At 36.7% G+C, this 19,931-nt stretch overlaps 1 protein-coding gene across 1 annotated transcript in view; it reads left to right on the top strand.

Moving 5' to 3' along the window:
- SKAP1 (src kinase associated phosphoprotein 1) overlaps nucleotides 1-19,931 on the top strand; it is a 274,429-nt gene that overhangs the window by 67,405 nt on the left and 187,093 nt on the right. Inside the window, exon 4 of the mRNA XM_028089854.2 lies at nucleotides 10,561-10,677. Within this exon, the coding sequence (XP_027945655.1) occupies nucleotides 10,561-10,677 (117 nt within the window). The remainder of the gene's footprint in view (nucleotides 1-10,560; nucleotides 10,678-19,931) is intronic.

Below are 19,931 nucleotides of genomic sequence, written 5' to 3'. Positions count from 1 at the left end.
ACTGAATTTCATGTAGTTGAAGGAAGAAATCATTGGAATTAGATACTGCTGCTTTCTATATTCTCTACACAATATGTTATGTACAAGTATTGTTTTGAATAGCAAAGACTCCAAACAGCCTGAATGTCCAACATTAGGGGACTAGTTAAATAAATTATGTCACATTCATTTAATAGAATGCTACATATAGGTTAAAAGAACATGATACATATACCTGTGTGACATGTGCTGCTCTCCAAGGCATATTGTTGAGTGAAAAGGCAATTTAGACACATAGTGTCCAATTTGTTTCTGTGTGTGTATATACACTGGCCTTGCATGTGTGCTTGCTTTTATTTATGTACAGAATATTTTTTGGAAGGGTACACATGAATCTATTAACAGTGGTAACCTCTGCTGAGGGTGATATCCATATGAATGGAAGAGAGAAGCTTCATTATTTATATTCTTTGGTAGTGTTTGAATTTTCACCATATGCATATATTATTTTTTAACTAAAAATTGGTTAAAGTGCAAAATGAGATAAATCAATATGTGCTGATACGGAGGAACCTCAAAGATAAATGAATAGGAGGAAAAGCAGACTACAGAACTGGACAAATGCTACCATTTAAAAAAAAAAAACACGACTAACACAGACACTTGTTATATTTAGATAGAAAAATTTTAAAACACCCAAAAAAACCTCACAGTGGTTGCCTCTGGAGAGAAGAACCAAGAGGAGGGAAGGAAGATGAGATTTCATTATATATCTTCTTGTAATGTTCGAAATTTTTGCTCTGGGCATGCTTAACTTTTTTTAATCTAATAGAGAAGTTTACTATAGTTAACAATATTGTATTATATATTTGGAAGTTGCCTAGAGTAGATCTTAAAAGTTCTCATAGGAAAAAAAATTTGTAGCTATATGAAGTAGTGAATTTTGACTAAACTTATTGTGGTGATCATTTCACAATATATACAAATCGCTATGGTTGTACACCCAAAACTGGGGGCAAAAAAGAAGCTTACCAAAAAACTACATTTAACATGGTAGTGAGCTCTTTTTCAGTAGAATCATGATTTGGCAGTTTCATATCTGTTCAAGAGCTTTTTTTTTTTTTGGTCTCCTTTACTTATTTATTTATTTTTATATATGAAATTAGTGTTTGAGGACCAGCATATATAGGTGTATTAGGTTGACTTATCTCTTGAAAGTGAATTTATTTTATTTTATTTTTTAAAGATTTTATTTATTTATTTGACACAGAGAGAGCACAGCGAGAGAGGGAACACAAGCAGGGGGAGTGGGAGAGGGAGAAGCAGGCTTCCCACTGAGCAGGGAGCCCGATGTGGGGCTCAATCCCAGGACCCTGGGATCATGACCTGAGCCGAAGGCAGATAGATGCTCAACGACTGAGCCACCCAGGCACCCTGAAAGTGAATTTAAACATAAGTGATAAAGTAGTATCATATAATATCCAGGGTCACCAATAAAGAATACCTTTTTACCCAATCTCAGTCTTTTTTTGTTCCCATATGTGGTAATTAAAAGTTGGTGAGAGTTCTTGGGCCCCCACCCCCCAACTCAATGGCTGCAATCCCACAGATACATTAATTGTATCTGGGAACTTTTGTTGAGTAAAAAAAAAACATATAAGCAATTTCTCTTAGAGGGTATTATCCCTGGACCAATACAGAAAATCAGGTAAGGAGTACAGTTTCTGAACAGAGAATTTCATCGTAAGAATTAATCTACTTCAGGAATTCTGCTTCTAATGAATTTTCATGTTCTGGACACAAAATTATTGAGAGAACTGTGTAACGTATGGTTAATTTGAATACAAATTTGGTTTCCTAAGTAAAACTTCTGTGAGTACGTAGGTTAAGTCTTTGGACTTGAAAGCCAGTGAATTTGATTTTTGGAGGCTAAATAATGTGTTGGTTGAGCGAAATTATAAAGCATTAATTTTTCACTGCGCTTCCCGTCAACACATACTTCTCTCAGAAACTTGTTTAATAGTTATCATTTATCAGGATGGCTGGAGTATCACTAATACAGGAAAGGAATGGCTTAGTTATGGACAAGGGGATTTATATGGTATGCCAAAGGAAGCTTCTGGTTACTGCTGACTCTTGTGAGGCAAAGAGTAAAAGAACCAGTCTTCGAACTCCCTTTGTCAGCCAGTGTGTATTTATACAAACTTGCCAGCCCACAATAGATAGCTCTTGATCACAATTCATCTCCAGAAGATATTTTCCTAAACTTAAAATGCGATACCACTATCCTCCTTATCCTCCTCAAGATTTGTGCACTTTCCTCATGTTAGTGATACCCTAATAAAAAAGGAAAAATAAATTTTAAAGATTATTTACTTATTTATTTGACACAGAGAGCTACAGAGGGAACACAAGCAGGGGGAGTGGGAGAGGGAGAAGCAGACTCCTGGCAGAGCAGGGAGCCCGATGCGGGGCTCGATTCCAGGACCCTGGGATCATGACCTGAGCCGAAGGCAGATGCCCAACTACTGAGGCACCCAGGGTCACTGGAAAAGTAAATTTTAGAGATAAGGAAATGCTCTTCCATGTGAAATCTTTTCTGTCCCAAAAGGGGCCAAACGTTTAATGGAATTGTTGATAGTGAGAGATTTTGATTGTCGATGTTATTGTTACATGCTGTTTTCATACTTGAACATGAGTCCCTGTTTGAGGTGGGGTAGTCACAGGGAGGCTTAATCTTGTCACCGTCTGCCATTACAGCTTTAGTTGTATTGGAGGTCTCTGTTACTCCCAAAGAAAACTCACCACTCTTCAGGATGTTAGAAGTTGTTTCGAGTGTTCAGGCCTGCTAATCTTACCCATAACCTATTCTTCACCATATGTTGTTTTATTTTTACTCTTTGGACTTCTGTAAAGCTTTTCTCATGTCTACCCTTAGCCTATAGATCCTGTAGTTCTTTTTTTTTTAAGATTTTATTTATTTATTTGAGAAAAAGAGAGAGAAGGAGTGCATGAGTGGGAAGAGGGGCAGAAGGAGAGGGACAAAGAATATCTCAAGCAGACACTGCGCTGAGCTCAGTGTCCAATGCAGGACCTGATCTCACAACCCAGAGATCATGACCTGAGCCGAAATCAAAATTTGGGCGCTCAGCTGACTGAACCACCCAGGGGCCCCTAGGTTATGTAATCCAACTGGCCTTACAGTTTCTCTCAAGAAGAGATGTCAGTAAACTAATTGGGGCATAATAGATCCTAGAATGCATCAGGACTCAAAGTGGGTGCTTAAGTCTACTACAATTTGTTATTTGGGAGAAGATGGGAGTTAAGAGCAAGATGAACCATAAGTAATAAAAATGCTGCATTCATGTGTAATTATATATATATATTTTTAAATATATATAATATAGTTATATATGTTATATATATATTTTAAAGATTTATTGATTTATTTTAGATTTTACTTATTTATTTGACAGAGAGAGACACAGCGAGAGAGGGAACACAAGCAGTGGGAGTGGGAGAGGGAGAAGCAGGCTCTCTGCTGAGCAGGGAGCCCGACGTGGGGCTCGATCCCAGGACCCTGGGACTGTGACCTGAGCTGAAGGCAGACGCTTATGACTGAGCCACCCAGGCTCCCCAAGATTTATTTATTTTAGAGAGACAGAGCATGAGCAGGAGGGACAGAGGGAGAGGCAGAGAGAATCTCAAGCAGACTCCCCACTCAGTGCCAAGCCCAATGCTGGGCTCAATCCCACGACCCTGAGAGCATGACCTGAGCCAAAACCAAGAGTGAGGTCACTCAACCGACTGCACCACCCAGACGCCCCATGTAATTATATATTTTTTGAGGCATTTTCCTCCTGTGAGACTTAAACCATGATGGTGCCAGAAAGGAAGTACATTCTTTAATTAAGCCAGGTCAAAGCTGTATTTGGGTGTGGAGTATGTTGGCTCATTTTATATGAAGCAGAGTCAAAGATACCCTGGATCCAAGAAAATCAAACAGAATGTGCTAGAAAATATTTAATATACCGATCTGACAAAACCCAAAGTTGTACTAAATTTTCTAAGTATGAAATCCATGCCAAAAGGTGTTATTTTAAAAATCACAGCAACAACACTACTACAGTAAATTTGAACCTGGGAATTGAACCAGCTCCTTCTTCATGAAATCACTGACCACATTTGATTAGTTCCATACCTAATGGGACTACTAGTATTACTATTATTTATAATAATTTGTACTTTTTATTATAGATTTACTTCACCGAAGTAAAGAAAAAACACTAATAGCACATGCCATAAATTCAAGTCATTGGCTGTCATTCAGTATGCTTTGCCTTTGAGTAATGATCATAATTTATGAAACATACAGATTTGGAGACTGTACAGATCAGTGGATTAGAACAAGACTTTAGTAATCAGACAAGGTGGGGTCAAAGCCTAACTACCATTTATGAGTCACTTATGTGACTTTGGGTAAGTTAGGTAATCTCTGTGTCTCAATTTCTTTATCTGAAGCTTTGAGATAATAATATGTCACAGGATTATCTTGAAAATTAAATGAGATAGTACATGAAGAGTCTTGACCTAGAGCCTGTATCCAGTAAGACTTCAGTAAGCTGCTATGTTTTTATTATTGCTGTAACTGACTTTCTCCTCTAAGTCAAAGCATGTTGAGAATTCAGTTGAATAGTTTCATAATAAGAATTAAACACTGAGAATACAGTGGTCCAAGGGAAACAGAACTATGAACCAATAATTCCAGGTTATGATTGCCTGGTTGACATATGATAAATGCACTTATTTTACAGAATATTTATCCATATATATATATATACCAAATACTTAAGTTTACATGTTTTGAATTCTGTCAAAATCTCATTACTATTGAAAATATTCTAACTCATCAGGCTCCATTTTAGTAACAGTTGAACAATAACAGTGGTAGATGGAATGTGTTGTTATAAAGCCAGAATGATTGCTGACAGGCTATAATTTGCTTTATGAAGTGTGTGTTGTCACATATACAATTATCTGGTTTATATTTGTTGCTGCCAGCCCTCCAGGTTGTTAATGTCCAGGAGTTGTGCCCTGTGTGAAACCTAAGAAGGGTTAAAAATCTTAGCATTTTCTGGTGGGGGAGGGGTAGGAACAGAAGGGTTCACTTGGTGGCTACCTTTTTTTTTCTTTTTCTTTTTTTAAGAACTAGGGTGATGCTACACACTGCAGCCCACCCTACTGGTCAAAATGAAAAACTGCATCATAAAGGACCACTTTTTGGAAGAAGGGGGAAAAAACTTTTCAGTTGGTTCCCATGGGCATTTTCCTGTCCAACCACTGCCCTCCCCTCACTCCTGACAGACGAAGTTCCTTTGGAAATATTATTAAGCTATGCTACCCTTTTGGTTGTAGCATCAAATCAATTTTGTTCCATTTCTGATCATTTAGACTGTGCTATTCTCTGCAATGATAACCCTAAAGGTTCTTGAGAAGTCTGTTATTCTTGGCATGATGAAAATAATACAATTAGTAAACAGTATCATGAGCTAAAAAAACTTAACCTTAGGCTCAATTTATTTCTTGTACATTCGAGATCTTGTTGGAGCAACTTTTTTTAAGAGAATGATAAATGGGAACTTTCTTTACCTGACCTGTCATTTGTTCTGTAGACTTAATGACATTCAGTACATTATACTCACTGCCAGGGCCTTGGGGGAGGAAAAAGAATATTTATACATTGAGTTATGGCTAGATGTAGGAGGGGGAAAAAAGAGATGGGCAGGAAGTCAGACTATAGACTGGAGAAGAATTTGAGACCTTCACTACACATGGATTAATCACAAGAACGAACCACGCAAATCCAAGTGGATATTTAGAAATCAGTGAAGCCTCTAAGATGTTCTGTGGGAAATACCATACATTTTCTAATGCATGAGTATGTGCAAAATGTTATCTAATTTATAACAGAAGTGTTGACAGAACTTTAGCTTTGGTGTTGCAAATGGGCTCCATAACATATTTACATGGGAGGAACATTTCACATATATGGGCACGTATGTACCCAACCTATTTCTGTAGTTGGTGTTATATTCAATAATTTAGGTGAATGGTTATAATAAGGAATAACAAGCTGCAGTTTTTCCAATCTTCTTAGTTCAGCTTTGGGAACTGTATTACTATTAAATTGGTCCATGAAAACCTGGCAATATTAATGTTATCAAGCATGAAACCTAACTGGATTTGGATCAGGGGCCTTTATTTATAGCATTTTATTTAGAATTTATTAAAGAGGGAGCTGTGTGTCTCATGGGTTCTTAAATATTAGAGTCAGAAGTCGTGTGTTCCCTTCCAGTGGCAACAATAAAAACAAAAGCCAAAAAATTGCAGATAATTCTACATTGATTTCAGTTTCCTTATTTTATCCCAAGATACTTGGTGAAGTGATAGCAAACCCTGGGAATTTTGAACCATACCATAGAAACAGTGGTTGCAGATGTGAATAAAGTCTTTATAACACAGCTCACAATTAATTAGAAGTAAAAGATGATGGCTTCATACTAACGTGGAAAAACCGTTGAGCCTTTATATGTCGAATAAGCAAACATGTATTTAGTTTTACCTATTTGTTATTGTCATGTTACTTTTTATGCTTAAACTGCTTTCCATCTTTTTTTTTCATTCCTTTGGTAAAGTTGTCATTATGGCCTGTTTTTGTCCCGAAATAGTACCTGTAAATTCAGAATCAGATGGGTTTGCTATGAGTCAAAATAGCTACAACTGGAATATCATCATGGTTCATTTTCCGCCCCCCCCCCGTTTTATTTGGAATTGAATTAGGAAATGAAAGTTTTTAGCCGTTTAATTCACTTCTCCATAAAGTTTATGGAGCAGCAACAGCTGGTTGAATCCATGGCAGAAAAATAACAACTTCTAGTGGCCAAGCTATTGTTTCAGAATTAAGGGGGAAAACTCATTAACTGTTAATGAAAACACTGGGAATAAAAACAAATAGCACAGAAACCCTCGCAAATAATTACCTCACACCTGACACAAAGCTGCTTTATATTTCTGCTCCAAACCTCAGAAATTCCCAACTTATTCTATGGAGCATGGATGAAATTGAGTTTGATTCTCAGGAAGGAACAATAGAGAAATCACCCCCCTTATAGGCCCCTCAGTACAATACTCAGTGGAGAACCTGCCATTGAATATACTAAGGAGTGTATCTAGCACCCAATTCTTATGACACTTAGGATAGAGGGGCAAATTACCAGCTAATAGCAGATGAACCCTTGATATAGTTTCCCCAGATCTTGTTTAGAAATACAAAGAAAAGGGACCAGAGGTAGTGGATGTGATTAATGGAGATATTGTGTGTTAGAATATATATCTGTATAGAAATATATTGATTCTGAGCAAGTTGCAATGGGAAAGTGTGTCTCTAGTGGCAAGGGGTCTTGCTTGTGAGAAAGCCACTCTAAGCAATGGAGTTCTAAGCCCTAATTGTACAGCTGCTGAATGGAAGTGTCTGTCACTATAGTTTGTGATCATTTATGTTTCATCCCACTGGACTACGGTAGCGGTGGCCTCTTGGAACTGCGATTCTCAGCTGCAGATGAATCCAGCGATCACTTGCAGTTATGTTTTAAGGAAAAATGATGTTCTAAACTTAAACAAATCCAAAATGACCACAGTAATTGCTGGTTCTCCTATAAAACTTTTCACCCATGCATCTTGAGTAGTTGTAATCATTTTAATTACACGGGAGTGTCTATTTATATAGTGTTATAGGCTTTTTTTCTGTGTGTGCCCAAGGGAGTTGGGCCACTCGATGTGACACTAAAAACACTTATAGCAACATTTCCATCATCAGGAACTAATTACGCTCGGATGTAAAACATATTTTTAAACATTTCCCCCACCACAACCATTTTTTAGTATTAACCCAGGCTCTGTTTTTGCTGCATTGAGTTGTATACCTTTGTTGTTGTATACTTTACAAAGGCATGGTCTTATATTTGGCATAGGGTTGGCTGTTAAAAGCCCATCTTGGGTAACTGTGTTCAGAAACCCTAGGAAACATGCAGAAGTGACTTTTCCATCTGAAGTTGATAAATCGAATGTTAAATCCAGGCAGGTATTTTAGATGAGATTTTTAAAATGGAAACTCTAAATGCAATTAAATTGGATCCTGGAACAGAAAAAGGGCACGTGTTGTGATGAGCACTGGGTGTTATATGCAACTGATGAATCATTCAACACTACATCTAAAACTAATGATATATTATATGTTGGCTAATTGAATTTAAATTTAAAAAAAAGAAAAAGAAAAAAACGTTAGTGGAAAAACTGGTGAAATCCAAATAAAGTCTATAGTTTCCAGTTAATAGCAGTGCACCAATGTTAATTTCTTGGTTTTGACAGAAATACCCTAGTTACGTAAGAAGTTGGGGGAAATTGGATGAAGGGTGTGTGGGAACTCTCTGTACTATCTTTGTAATAATTTCAATAGATTTAAAATTATTCCAAAATAAAATGTTCATTAAAATACAACAAAACAAAGTCCCTCCTGATCAACTTTTTTTTAAAGCCTGGAATGCTAGAACATGTAAGAGTAATTTTGTCAAATTTCTGAAGCAAGCAGAAAACCTTCAGTCTAGAATGACAGTTGATAAATAACATTCAGTATACCTACAGATGTTAAATTTTACTTGGCAACTCAAACTACTTCTTCTTTTATTTTGTTTTTTTTTTCTGTTTTTGGTTTTTTTTAAGATTTTATTTATTTGAGAGAGAGAGAACACATGAGAGGGGGGAGGGTCAGAGGAGAAAGCAGACTCCCCACTGAGCAGGGAGCCCGTTGCGGGACTCGATCCAGGGACTCGATCCAGGGACTCCAGGATCATGACCTGAGCCGAAGGCAGTCGCTTAACGGACTGAGCCACCCAGGTGCCCCACTACTTCTTTTAAAAACAGATTTTGGTTAGGCTTATTATTTTAAAATTCCTTTAACCTCACAGCTCACTTTCAGGTTATCTGCCAGTCCATTTAGATTGTTTTGGTAATATTTCAGTGGATTTACAAATTACACTGATGTAAAATTTGAGTAGTTCAACCCTCAGTCCAGTATTTGAGAATTTTTCTGGTTATAAGGGAAATTTCACAGCGATACTATAAGCATAACTATAATAAGCTTTGTATCCTGATCAGTAGCCTAATAAAGGAGAGGATTTGTTCTGGCTCTGGCCAAGACTGCTGTGTGAGGTTGTTGTTTGTTGTTGTTGTTGTTTCTTTTCCACAATCAAATCCATACTTTATTTCTAAAGTCCTGTATCTGCAGGTGTTCAACTCAGTTATGGACAAGCTACCTACCACTGAGCATTCATAGAAGAGACTCTTATGATCATCTAATTTATGGAAAGAGAAGGCTACAGCCATTCCCTTTTTATCATTTTATATCCTCCCTATCCTTCCAGTTTAATTGTAGGAAATAAACCTTTAAAGTGAGGCAATACAGATTCTATGTAGGTTGTTTGGTTTCACTGCTCCCTCGTTGAAATCCAGGGCCAAAACTCTACAGTGTTTACTGAGATTAGCATTGGTGATTTCCTTTGGAAATTAGTATTTGAGATAATATTAAATTCAGTTGAAAATCCCCTTTTCATGTTTGTGAAATGAACTGAGCAGCTGTTGGTGTCCTTTTATCAACAGACTGTACCTCTGTTTGGGGGATTTTAAGGAAAGCCATTTGCAATGCAGAGCCTTTTCTTCCGGTTTCTGAATGATCGAACATCTTCCATCTGAACCTTTTAAAGTATCATAATAGCATGGGCCACTTCTACAAAATATAATCCAATGTATGTTGAAAACACCCAAAAGGGATTAGCATTGTTTTAATTGCATAATTCAGTATTGCATATACATTACCTTTCATCAAAGCCATTTTACAGAACAAATATTACCTTCTTAGGGCTTTTAGAATTCCTAAGAGGTTGGTTGCATAGGCTGTAAACTAGAATTATAAAGAGACAACTTTCTTAAGATTGCAAAGCAAGTATGATTTAAATTGGAATAGAATCCAGCAAAGTCTAGATGCTCTCTGTTTTTAAGTCTCTTAGTTTTTAGAGAAGGAAAGAATACTGACCTGTTACACTGTATTATGTATAGGTTAACCTTTTGTGTGATTTATTCTGTTCCATCCGGAAATATAAAGAGAAACAGGCATTCGGGGTAAAGGTTGCAATTAATGGAAGACAGTATATATGAATATGTATTTATATAGCTGTGTTTTCATTTTAAGTGTGATGGAGAAGTTTCTCTCTGGGTGGCAAGAGGTCTCCCCACTCTATGGTAACGGTTTCTAAGTTCTAGTTAGTTAGCTGAGTGGAAAATTTCCCATCCAGGTAAGTTTGTTCTTATTTATCTGTTTCTCGTATGTTTATGGATAGCGGCCATGTCCACCAAGTAAAAGATACATCTTTCAGAGGAGGGCAGGGATGAGTATCAGAAGACATCTACAAAGAGCTTTATAAAGATGTCCAAAGCATGATCTTATTTTCCTTCTTTTTTGTCCCTCAGGGGGAGACCAAGCTGAAAGTTACCTTGGACAGGACAGCTCCGATGATAATCAGAGTGGAACTCACCGCCCTTCTCTCACATCCGATGCCCCTTTTTTGCCTGATTATCAGGATGAGGGTGAGTGTCATCTTCCTGGATTTTGGGTTGATCATGCTGCTTTGTTACTTTTTGTCTTAGTGTTTTTAGCCTTTTGTCTTGTTGAACCAAGCGGACTTCAGTGGGTTTTCTGTATTGGTAATCACTAGTTTGCAAAAAAACAACTATTTGTTTCATTGTGGTGCTGATCCTTCTAGGTAATTCAATACTTCTGAAGCTAATGTATTTAGGGAAACACTAATTACATACTGGAGCAGGAAGACATCATTATTGATCTTTTTATAAGAACTGTAGCTCAAAAGCTAAGAGGACGTCTTAAGATTGCAGGGCCCAGTCCACCATCTTTCAGATTTCTTAGTTTCACAGTTGCCTGAGAATCAGAGCTTTCATTTAGTGATTATTGGATTATTGATTTATTGTGGATTATTTGAGGCCATTTAGCTCATCATATCATAATAAGATACAGTTTTTACCCATGCTTCTCACATATCCCTTTCTGACCATATTAATGTTGTTCAAGGGGAAAGGGAAGCCACAAGAACCGCAATGTAAATCTTCCTAGAGCATTAATTTTACTTGAAGATTTGGGAATGGGAGGAGTTAAATAATTCAACTGATATAAACATTACTTTTATATTAAAAACACATTGGTATGTAATAGAGTGGGGTGCAAAATGTACATGAATTTTTAAGATACATGAATATAAAATTTTTGGCTTAGTGGCTGCCAGTTTCTGGCTCAGGCTCAGATATCCCAAGGGTGGGGGTTCACTGTGTCTCTTCTGGCATCTGGCCACTGGAACAGACGGTTTGATCATCACTGATGCACACGGTTATCTTACCAAAGTCTCTCTTGTGCCTTTTCGGTGGGGGAAAAAGGTAGACATGCTACTAAACTGAATATTAAATTGGAAGCATATTATTCACTTAGGGATTGGGAGTAGAGTTGGTAAACTCTTTCTTATTTCTCTTTATTAGTCTGTAATCTTTCAATTTATTTTTCTTTCAAATTTCCCTATGACTTTGGCATTTTCCAGGAGTTCATAATCCCTAATTCCTTTCTCTTTTTAACTTATCCACAAATTCTTTTTTTTCTTAAGTTTTTATTTAAATTCCAGTTAGTTAGCATAGAGTGTAATATTAGTTCACTCGTCCGTTAATTCTTATTTCATTTAGCCCTTTTGGCGATTCAGATTTTCTCCCTTTCATTGAATTAATAACCTCCACTTCAGAACTATGGATTCCATCATACAGAAACATTTTATTTTGCTTGAGCTTTTTTAGAAATTGGGCCTTGTAATTTAGGATCTGTATATTGATTCAAATGTACACTAAAAAATTGTTTGGATTGCAAGCTTAATAATTACACTGGTAGTTTATTAATAATTTTAGAAAATTAACAGTGCAAAACCAACCTTTCATTTGTTTTTGATTAATCCAATGCCTGACAGAATTAGAACAATAGTACCTCATTAATCCATAGGTCACTTTTTTGGTATTTCCAACTTTCCCAGACACCACTGAGAACACAGTAAGTAAGCCAGAAGGACCTCTAAGTGGAAATGGATGTTCCTGAGTGCTGTGTTAACACTTCCATACCATATTCTTGGGAAAGCCCCTGAGGCCTTCACTGGAGATTCCTCTTTTTACACATTTCTAACCATTACAGTTGTTTGATTTCTCAAACCCATAATAGGATGAAACATCACATTTAGAAGAGGCACTTTAGAGGCATCAATTAACAAATAATATTGAGGTGGGAAACAGGAAAACAACTAAAAATTTATGCAGAAAACAAAATAAAATTTATATGGGAACTCAAAAACAGCATTCTGGTGCCATATCATATTGTAGAGAGAAACTAAGAGCTCAGTACCTTTAATAAAGTAAAACTTCTCGGCTAGCATTTATTAAGCACTTACTATGTACCTTGCATCTGTGTTCTAAGTATTTTGCATCTATCATCATTTAATACTGAGAATAGCCCTAAGAGGTAAATAGTAAGATTATCCTCATATTACAGGGTGTTATGCTTAGTGAAATAAGTCAATCAGAGAAAGACATGTATCATATGACCTCACTGATATGAGGAATTCTTAATCTCAGGAAACAAACTGAGTGTTACTGGAGTGTTTGGGGGTGGGAGGGATGGGGTGGCTGGGTGATAGACATTGGGGAGGGTATCTGCTACGGTGAACGCTGTGAATTGTGCAAGACTGTTGAATCACAGATCTGTACTTCTGAAACAAATAACGCAACATATTTTAAGAAAAAAGAAAAAGAAGAAGATAGCAGGAGAGGAAGAATGAAGGGGAGTAAGTCGGAGGGGGAGACGAACCATGAGAGATGATGGACTCTGAAAAACAAACTGAGGGTTCTAGAGGGGAGGAGGGTAGGGGGATGGGTTAGCCTGGTGATGGGTATTAAAGAGGGCACATTCTGCATGGAGCACTGGGTGTTATGAACAAACAATGAATCATGGAACACTACATCAAAAACTAATGATGTAATATATGGTGATTAACATAACAATAAAAAATTTAAAAAAAGATTATCCTCATATTACAGAGAAGGAAACAGAGACCCAGGGAAGTTAACTTATTTAGGATTACACAGCTAGTAAGCAGTAGTGCCAGGATTTATAACTATGTAGTCTAGTTCTGGAACCTCTGCTCTTAACCACCCTACTGTCTTTACCACTATCCTTATCTGGATTATCAAAAAAGATGGACTCATGTTCCAGACATTTTGGTTAAGACTATACAGATACATAGTTTGCTTAAAAATATTTTCACTAAAAAGAGTTTAAATTTAAAAAAATATATAGTGTTGAAAGAGGTAAGCCTAGTATTTGGAAAATTCCAAGGTGGAAACTTTGCTCCATTATGGTTCCTCGTAAGAGAGGAGCTAACTAGATTAGTAATATTAAATTCTTACTTCATAGCTTTTAATTTTTAGTTTCATGTATAAAAGTTAAGAGAATTCTCAAAGTGAAACAGTCAATGATAGAGGTAGGAATAGATTGTTGATGTGTTAAAAATTTGATTTTAGGATGATGTTTATTTTTACAAAGTGTTTTATTTGTTTATTTTATTTAAAATTTCACTTTTTAAAGTTTTAATTTAAATTCCAGTTAGTTAACATGCACTATAATATTAGTTTCAGGTGTAGAATATAGTGGTTCAACACTTCCATACAACACCCATTGCTCATCACGACAGGTGCACTCCTTAGTCCCCTTCACCTACTTTACACATGCCCGTAGCCACTTCCCCTCTGGTAATCATCAGTTTTGTTTTCTATAGGTAAGAGTCTGTATCTTGGTTTGCCTCTCTCTCTCTCTCTCTCTCTCTCTCTCTCTCTCTCTCTCTCTTTTTCTTGCCATGTGCAATGACATGGATGGAGCTAGAGAGTATTATGCTAAGCAAAATAAGTCAGTCAGAAAAAGACAAGTACCATATGATTTCACTCATATGTGGAATTTAAGAAACAAAACAAGCAAGAGGGAAAAAAAGAAAAGGAGATAATGTTTAAATATGAGTTTCTGCAAAGCATTGAAACTAGCACAATACCGGAGTGCCTGATGCACAGTGGGTATGATAAATGTTTGTTTCCTTCCCCTAAAAAGTAATGATATATACATTTCTTGTGCGATTAAGGAGAAAGTTATAAAGATGTTAAAATTTTCAGTAGACATTCTATTCTGTTTAACTAGATTTTACCATTATTGAGAACAGTAACACTTCTTATGTTACTTATTCATTATTTTAACAAATACTTATTTAGAGATTACAAGGTAGTAGCAAGGCACTGTGCTAAGCAGTAGGTGAAATGTGCAGTAAAAAATCAGACACAGTCCCTGTCCTCATGGAGCTTACCATCTCATTGCAAAAACACACGATTAGTAAGGAGACAAATGAACAAATATAAAGTCAATGTCTTCACGTGCTGGTGGGATAGCTAAGGTGATCCTTTAGGAAGAAAAGATATTCTTTAACTTTTCTTTGTAGTGACAGTTATTTTAGACTTTTGGAATTTTATCTTTATTAGAAAATGAAAGATTACTGTTCAAATATTTCAGCATTGTTGCATTCCCCCTCCAGCCACAACAGTGTCCTAAATGTACAGTTATAGAAGGACACACGGTCTGATGCATCCACCCATAACTTCAGCGTAAGAAGCAATAACCACAGTGCGTGTCGTGTTTGGATCATGCTTTTGTGAAGACTACAAAGAGCTCTAGAAGCATATAGAAGCCCGGCCAGGTGCACAGCAAAAAATGAACACCAAGGTTACAGGCTAAACCATGCATAAAAATGAGAGCATGTCGCTACCTAATCCCAATTTCTTCTCCTTTTGCTTGCAAATGTTCTCAGTCTGAGAACAGCAGGCTATACCCTGTGGAGAGAGACCCACAAGCAAGAGCATAGCCCCACTGTGGGGAATGAAAACTGGCTAACAAGTAATAACATTTAGATTTCTAAACCCAAGGAGGCATAGTTTCAACCATATTAAAGGAAAAAGAGTTCAGCATGAAACACTGGATACAATTACTGTACAAAAGCCAGCCAACTATGCTGCTCAAGCTCTGATTGCTTTCATTGTTCAAAATATACAATGGATTTTAATGTGTTTATAAACTTATCTCATTAATGTACATTTTTATTTTTTTAAAGATTTTATTTATTCAGGGGCGCCTGGGTGGCTCAGTCGTTAAGCGTCTGCCTTCGGCTCAGGTCATGATCCTGGGGTCCTGGGATCGAGCCCCACATCGGGCTCCCTGCTCAGCGGGGAGTCTGCTTCTCCCTCTCCCACTCTCCCTGCTTGTGTTCCCTCTATTGCTGTCTCTTTCTGTCAAAATAAATAAAATTTAAAAAAAAAGATTTTATTTATTCATTTGAGACAGAGAGATACAGAGAGAGAGAGAGAGAGAGAGAGAGCATGAGCAGGGGAGAGGCAGAGGGAAAGGGAGAAGCAGGCTCCCTGCCGAGCCAGAAGCCAGACTTGGGGCTCTATCCTAGAACCCTGGGATCATGACCTGAGCTGAAGGCAGACGCTTAACCATCTGAGCCACCCAGGCGCCCCTCATTAGTGTACATTTTTAAAAGATGGGTCTACATACATTTTTTAAAGATGGGTTGGGCAAAGTGTTCTATAAACAGGATATAGTGACTCCTTCTGGAAGAAAAAGAAAAAATAAAGTTATTTTCTAGGAGAAGAAACCTAGAATCTAACAGTGTATTGTTTATCATGTAATATATATTATCACATTCTAATTAAAGAAAAAGTAATGAATGAATATTGGACAATAAATCTGGGAAGAAGTGAGAAAAATGTTCTTAGAGTTTATTTTTACATAGGTTGTCGAAGGTTAGAGAAGGTTCTTATTCTCCAGTGAAATGAAAAATAGAACAGGGAAAGTTAAAGACCTGTAACCATTTTTGGGCACCTGGGTGGCTAGTTGTTAAGCGTCTGCCTTCGGCTCAGGTCATGATCCCAGGGTCCTGGGATCGAGCCCCACATCGGGCTCCCTGCTCTGCAGAAAGCCTGCTTCTCCCTCTCCCTCTCCCCCTGCTTGTGTTCCCTCTCTCACTGTGTCTCTCTCTGTCAAATAAATAAATAAATAATCTTAAAAAAAAAAAAGACCTGTAACCATTTTTGGAGAACAGTAATAATGAGTAAGTGAAAGCCTGGTTTTGATCAATTTATTATATGCTACTTGACTTTAAAGGAATTACAGTCCCATTAAAGTACAGATAGTGGCCATTTTCAACTCCATGTCTTTTCTGAAAGGTACATTAAAAAACATATAGAATATTTTGAAAATAAAGAGAATAAATTTTTCACAGCTTTAGTTTTAGCACTTTTTTTTTTTACATTTCTCTGCTTTCATTTTAGTTCTGAAATAGAAGTCAATTTTTGGATTTGATATTATGAATAACAATAGACTAGCTTTTGTTGATCCTTGTGTGTTTCATTTCTATAATAATAATAGAAAGAAAACACTATTTTAATATCTTCCCTAATGGGGGAAGAATATATTTTAAACAAATCTACATTAGTATTGTAAAATAAAAATGAAGGTTTAATTTATTAATAAGATTTTATTGATTAGACTTTTTTTGGCTGGCATTCATATTTGTCTTAAATTTCATTGTACCTAAGTTAGAATCATCCATTCTGGGAGTTGGAAAGGATGATTTTAAGAGGAATCATTTATTGAGCACTTACTATGCTGCACTAGGTGCCTTTTGTGGATTATCTCATTTAATTCTCAAACCAGCTCAGAGAAGAAAGTCCCATTATCCGCACTGTTTACAGGTTAAAAAATTGAAGCTTAGAGAAATTCAGTAACTTGGCCAAGAATGAAGTATCTAATCCATGGGTTGGTGGGGGGCAGTTCGTAGAGGTGTAGGGTTCCAATAAATTACAAACCTACTGCTTTGTGTAGAGCTCGAGTTAGCTGGATGTTTTTCCTCTGAAACACCCATTTTTATGGGCTCTACATCTCATTTTCTCTATTGCTTTTATTCCACCGAGTATAACATTCATTTAAAAAATAAATGTATTCAAAGCTAAAAACTATCCTCTAAATACCACTTTAACTGCATCCTTCAAAATTTGATATGTACTACTTTCATTATAATTTTGCAATTCCATTCTAAGTATTTTGTAATTCCTTTGATGATATCCTTTTTTAACCTATGTATTATTTAGAAGCATTTGTGTGTGTGTGCATGTGTGTGTATTCCCGGTTTTTATTTTGGCTTGTTTTTAGTTTCTAGGGATTTTTAAACCTGATTTTTTATTTTGACCGTTAATTTCTATTACATGATAGTCTAAGAACATCGTCTATATCATTTAGATTCTTTGGACTTTGTTGAGACTCCTTTTGTGGCCTAGTAATGATCAATTTATGCTTAGGTGCTGTGTGGCTCTCAAAAGTATTTATTGAACACACTCTTATCAAATTTTAGGGGTTTTTTAATTTATTTTTATACTTACAAATAGTATTCTTCGAATCTTTTATATCCCGGCTTTTCTTTTATCTGCTGAAAGGTTCATGTAAAAATCTCCAATTATAATTGTAGATGTATCCATTTTTCTGTTTTGCTTTACATTTTCAAGGTCATGTTATTAGATACTTATAAAGAGCTGTAATTTGTTTTAAAAGGCTTCCTCTTATTGAACCGAAATCCTATCCCTAGAACTTCCATTTATTAAGCTAGTCTACCCATAACACCCCCAACTGATTTTCTTCTACTCGAGGAGTATAAAAGATGTCTGTTCACAAGCCAGTTTGAGACCCCCGTTGCTCTGAGTCATATATAAGGACTGAGCTTAGCGTATAAATTATGTTGTTTCACAGGATAAATAAACTGCATGTCTTACAGCGTTTACTGAGGTATGTGAATTAACGATGCAGTGGTTAGTGGTAAGTGACCTTACCAATCAGGTAAATCTTAGGCCACATCCTGCTGATGACTTTGGAGGAAAATGTGCATATTTTAGGACGGCTTTACTTGGAATGTTAGAAACCTATTGCAGGCTCAGTCATTGGTACCATAGTAGGTGGACAGAGTTAATGGGCTAAAAACAACAAGCTGTTTACTTCCTTCTCACTGATAGGGTCAAGCCCACTACTCTGTGTGTATGTGTTAAAGATTTACTTAATTAATTAATTAATTTGAGAGAGAGAGCGCGTGCACCTGTGTCTGCGAGTAGGGGGAGGAGCAGAGGGAGGGGACAAGCAGACTGCACTGAGTACAGAGCCTGACACGGGGCTCAGTCCCACGACCCTGAGATTGTGACCTTAGCCTAAATCAGGAGTCAGATGCTTAACCAACTGAGCCACCCAGGAGCCCTTGGATGTGTGTGTTTTTAAGTACATAAACTATGAAGATATTTAGAATTTTTAGTTCCTTCTTACTCTATGATATGAAGATAACAAATGTGACTCAAAATAGTCTCTCTCCATATACCAATACATAATAAACATATGTGCATACATATATGCATTCAAACAAGCATCCATCTCATTTTCTTTTTATTCTTCAGACAGTTGCTTTCATCTTTGTTGCTCACAGGAATATTTTTCTTTAATAAAGGCACATGACTCCTGTCAACCCTGATGGAGTTTATGTGTGTGTGTGTTTACAGTGCACACTGTGGAAGAACACAAAACTTATTTCCTTCCATGTCTCACTTTTGGGGCCAAAGAAAAAATTCTACTATAAAACACATACTTTTCATAAGCACGGTGGATTTCTGAACAAGTTTCTGTTGGCTTCAGGTGAGTCCATCAGATCTCAGATCATTGGGAGAAATTAAGGACCGATGTTGGGTTAACTGTGATAAGGGTAAGTAAGCTGTCACTCAGGATTGCAGTGGCCTCCTTCATGAAGATAAATGTCTTATTAGATCGAAGACATCATGTCGTTTATATAGTCTGGTATAAATCACAGATGAGGATGACAAACTGGGTTTCAAAGTTGACAGTAATTTATATAACTTAAACAAATGATTACCAAGGATTATACATGTTTTGTGAAGAATAAAAAAACAATAACAATTATCTGTCTATGAACTACCCATTTTTCATTCTTCAGCCTGGCATGTTGGGCTGTCAGTGAGTTTTTAAACTCTAACCTTCTGTCCAGTACCCAGTAAAGCAGTCTCTCATGTGTTGATGGGGGATATCTTCCATAATGCTTCTTTCACTAGAACATACCCTACTAATTGAACCCAAGTTTTTTACATAGAATCATGGCAATTTAAAACTGAAAGAGACTACTTGGTAATCACCTAATCTAATCTCTGTTTTACCAAAGAGGAAACTAAATTTTAAAGAGGCTAATGCCTAGGTCCTATATCTAACAAGATAACAAGACAGAGCCAGTATGGAATCCAAGACCACCATCCTGGGAGTGGCCTTCCCAGGCTCACACTATATACCTTCCCTCACCTGCATGATCTCAACACACTTTTCAGTGCAAACCCAAACAGCTTTGCAGAAGGTCTGATCGTGGCTCTTAAGCTATGTCTTGCAAGTTTCAGTCAGGTTCTTCAGGTACATGTGTCTTTCTGGTCAATGTATATTCTTATTCTTTTCCCAGAATGATTTGGGAGGAGTATGTTTAATAAAGAATTTCAAAAGGTTCCATAAATGCTAGCAATTAAAACTATGAGTAACAAACAATAAGTCCCTGAATTGATTTGATGTATAACTCATTATCTTTTTTGGCCTTTTTGTCTATGTTATAGATTTTCTTTTC

This window comes from Eumetopias jubatus, unplaced genomic scaffold (genome assembly GCF_037043125.1).
Source record: "Eumetopias jubatus isolate StellerSeaLion01/CBP00866 unplaced genomic scaffold, mEumJub1_p1.0 scaffold_10, whole genome shotgun sequence".
NCBI classification, from domain to species: Eukaryota; Metazoa; Chordata; class Mammalia; order Carnivora; family Otariidae; genus Eumetopias; species Eumetopias jubatus.
Note: the sequence above shows the minus strand (reverse complement) of the source record. Positions and strands in the feature narration are given on the sequence as shown.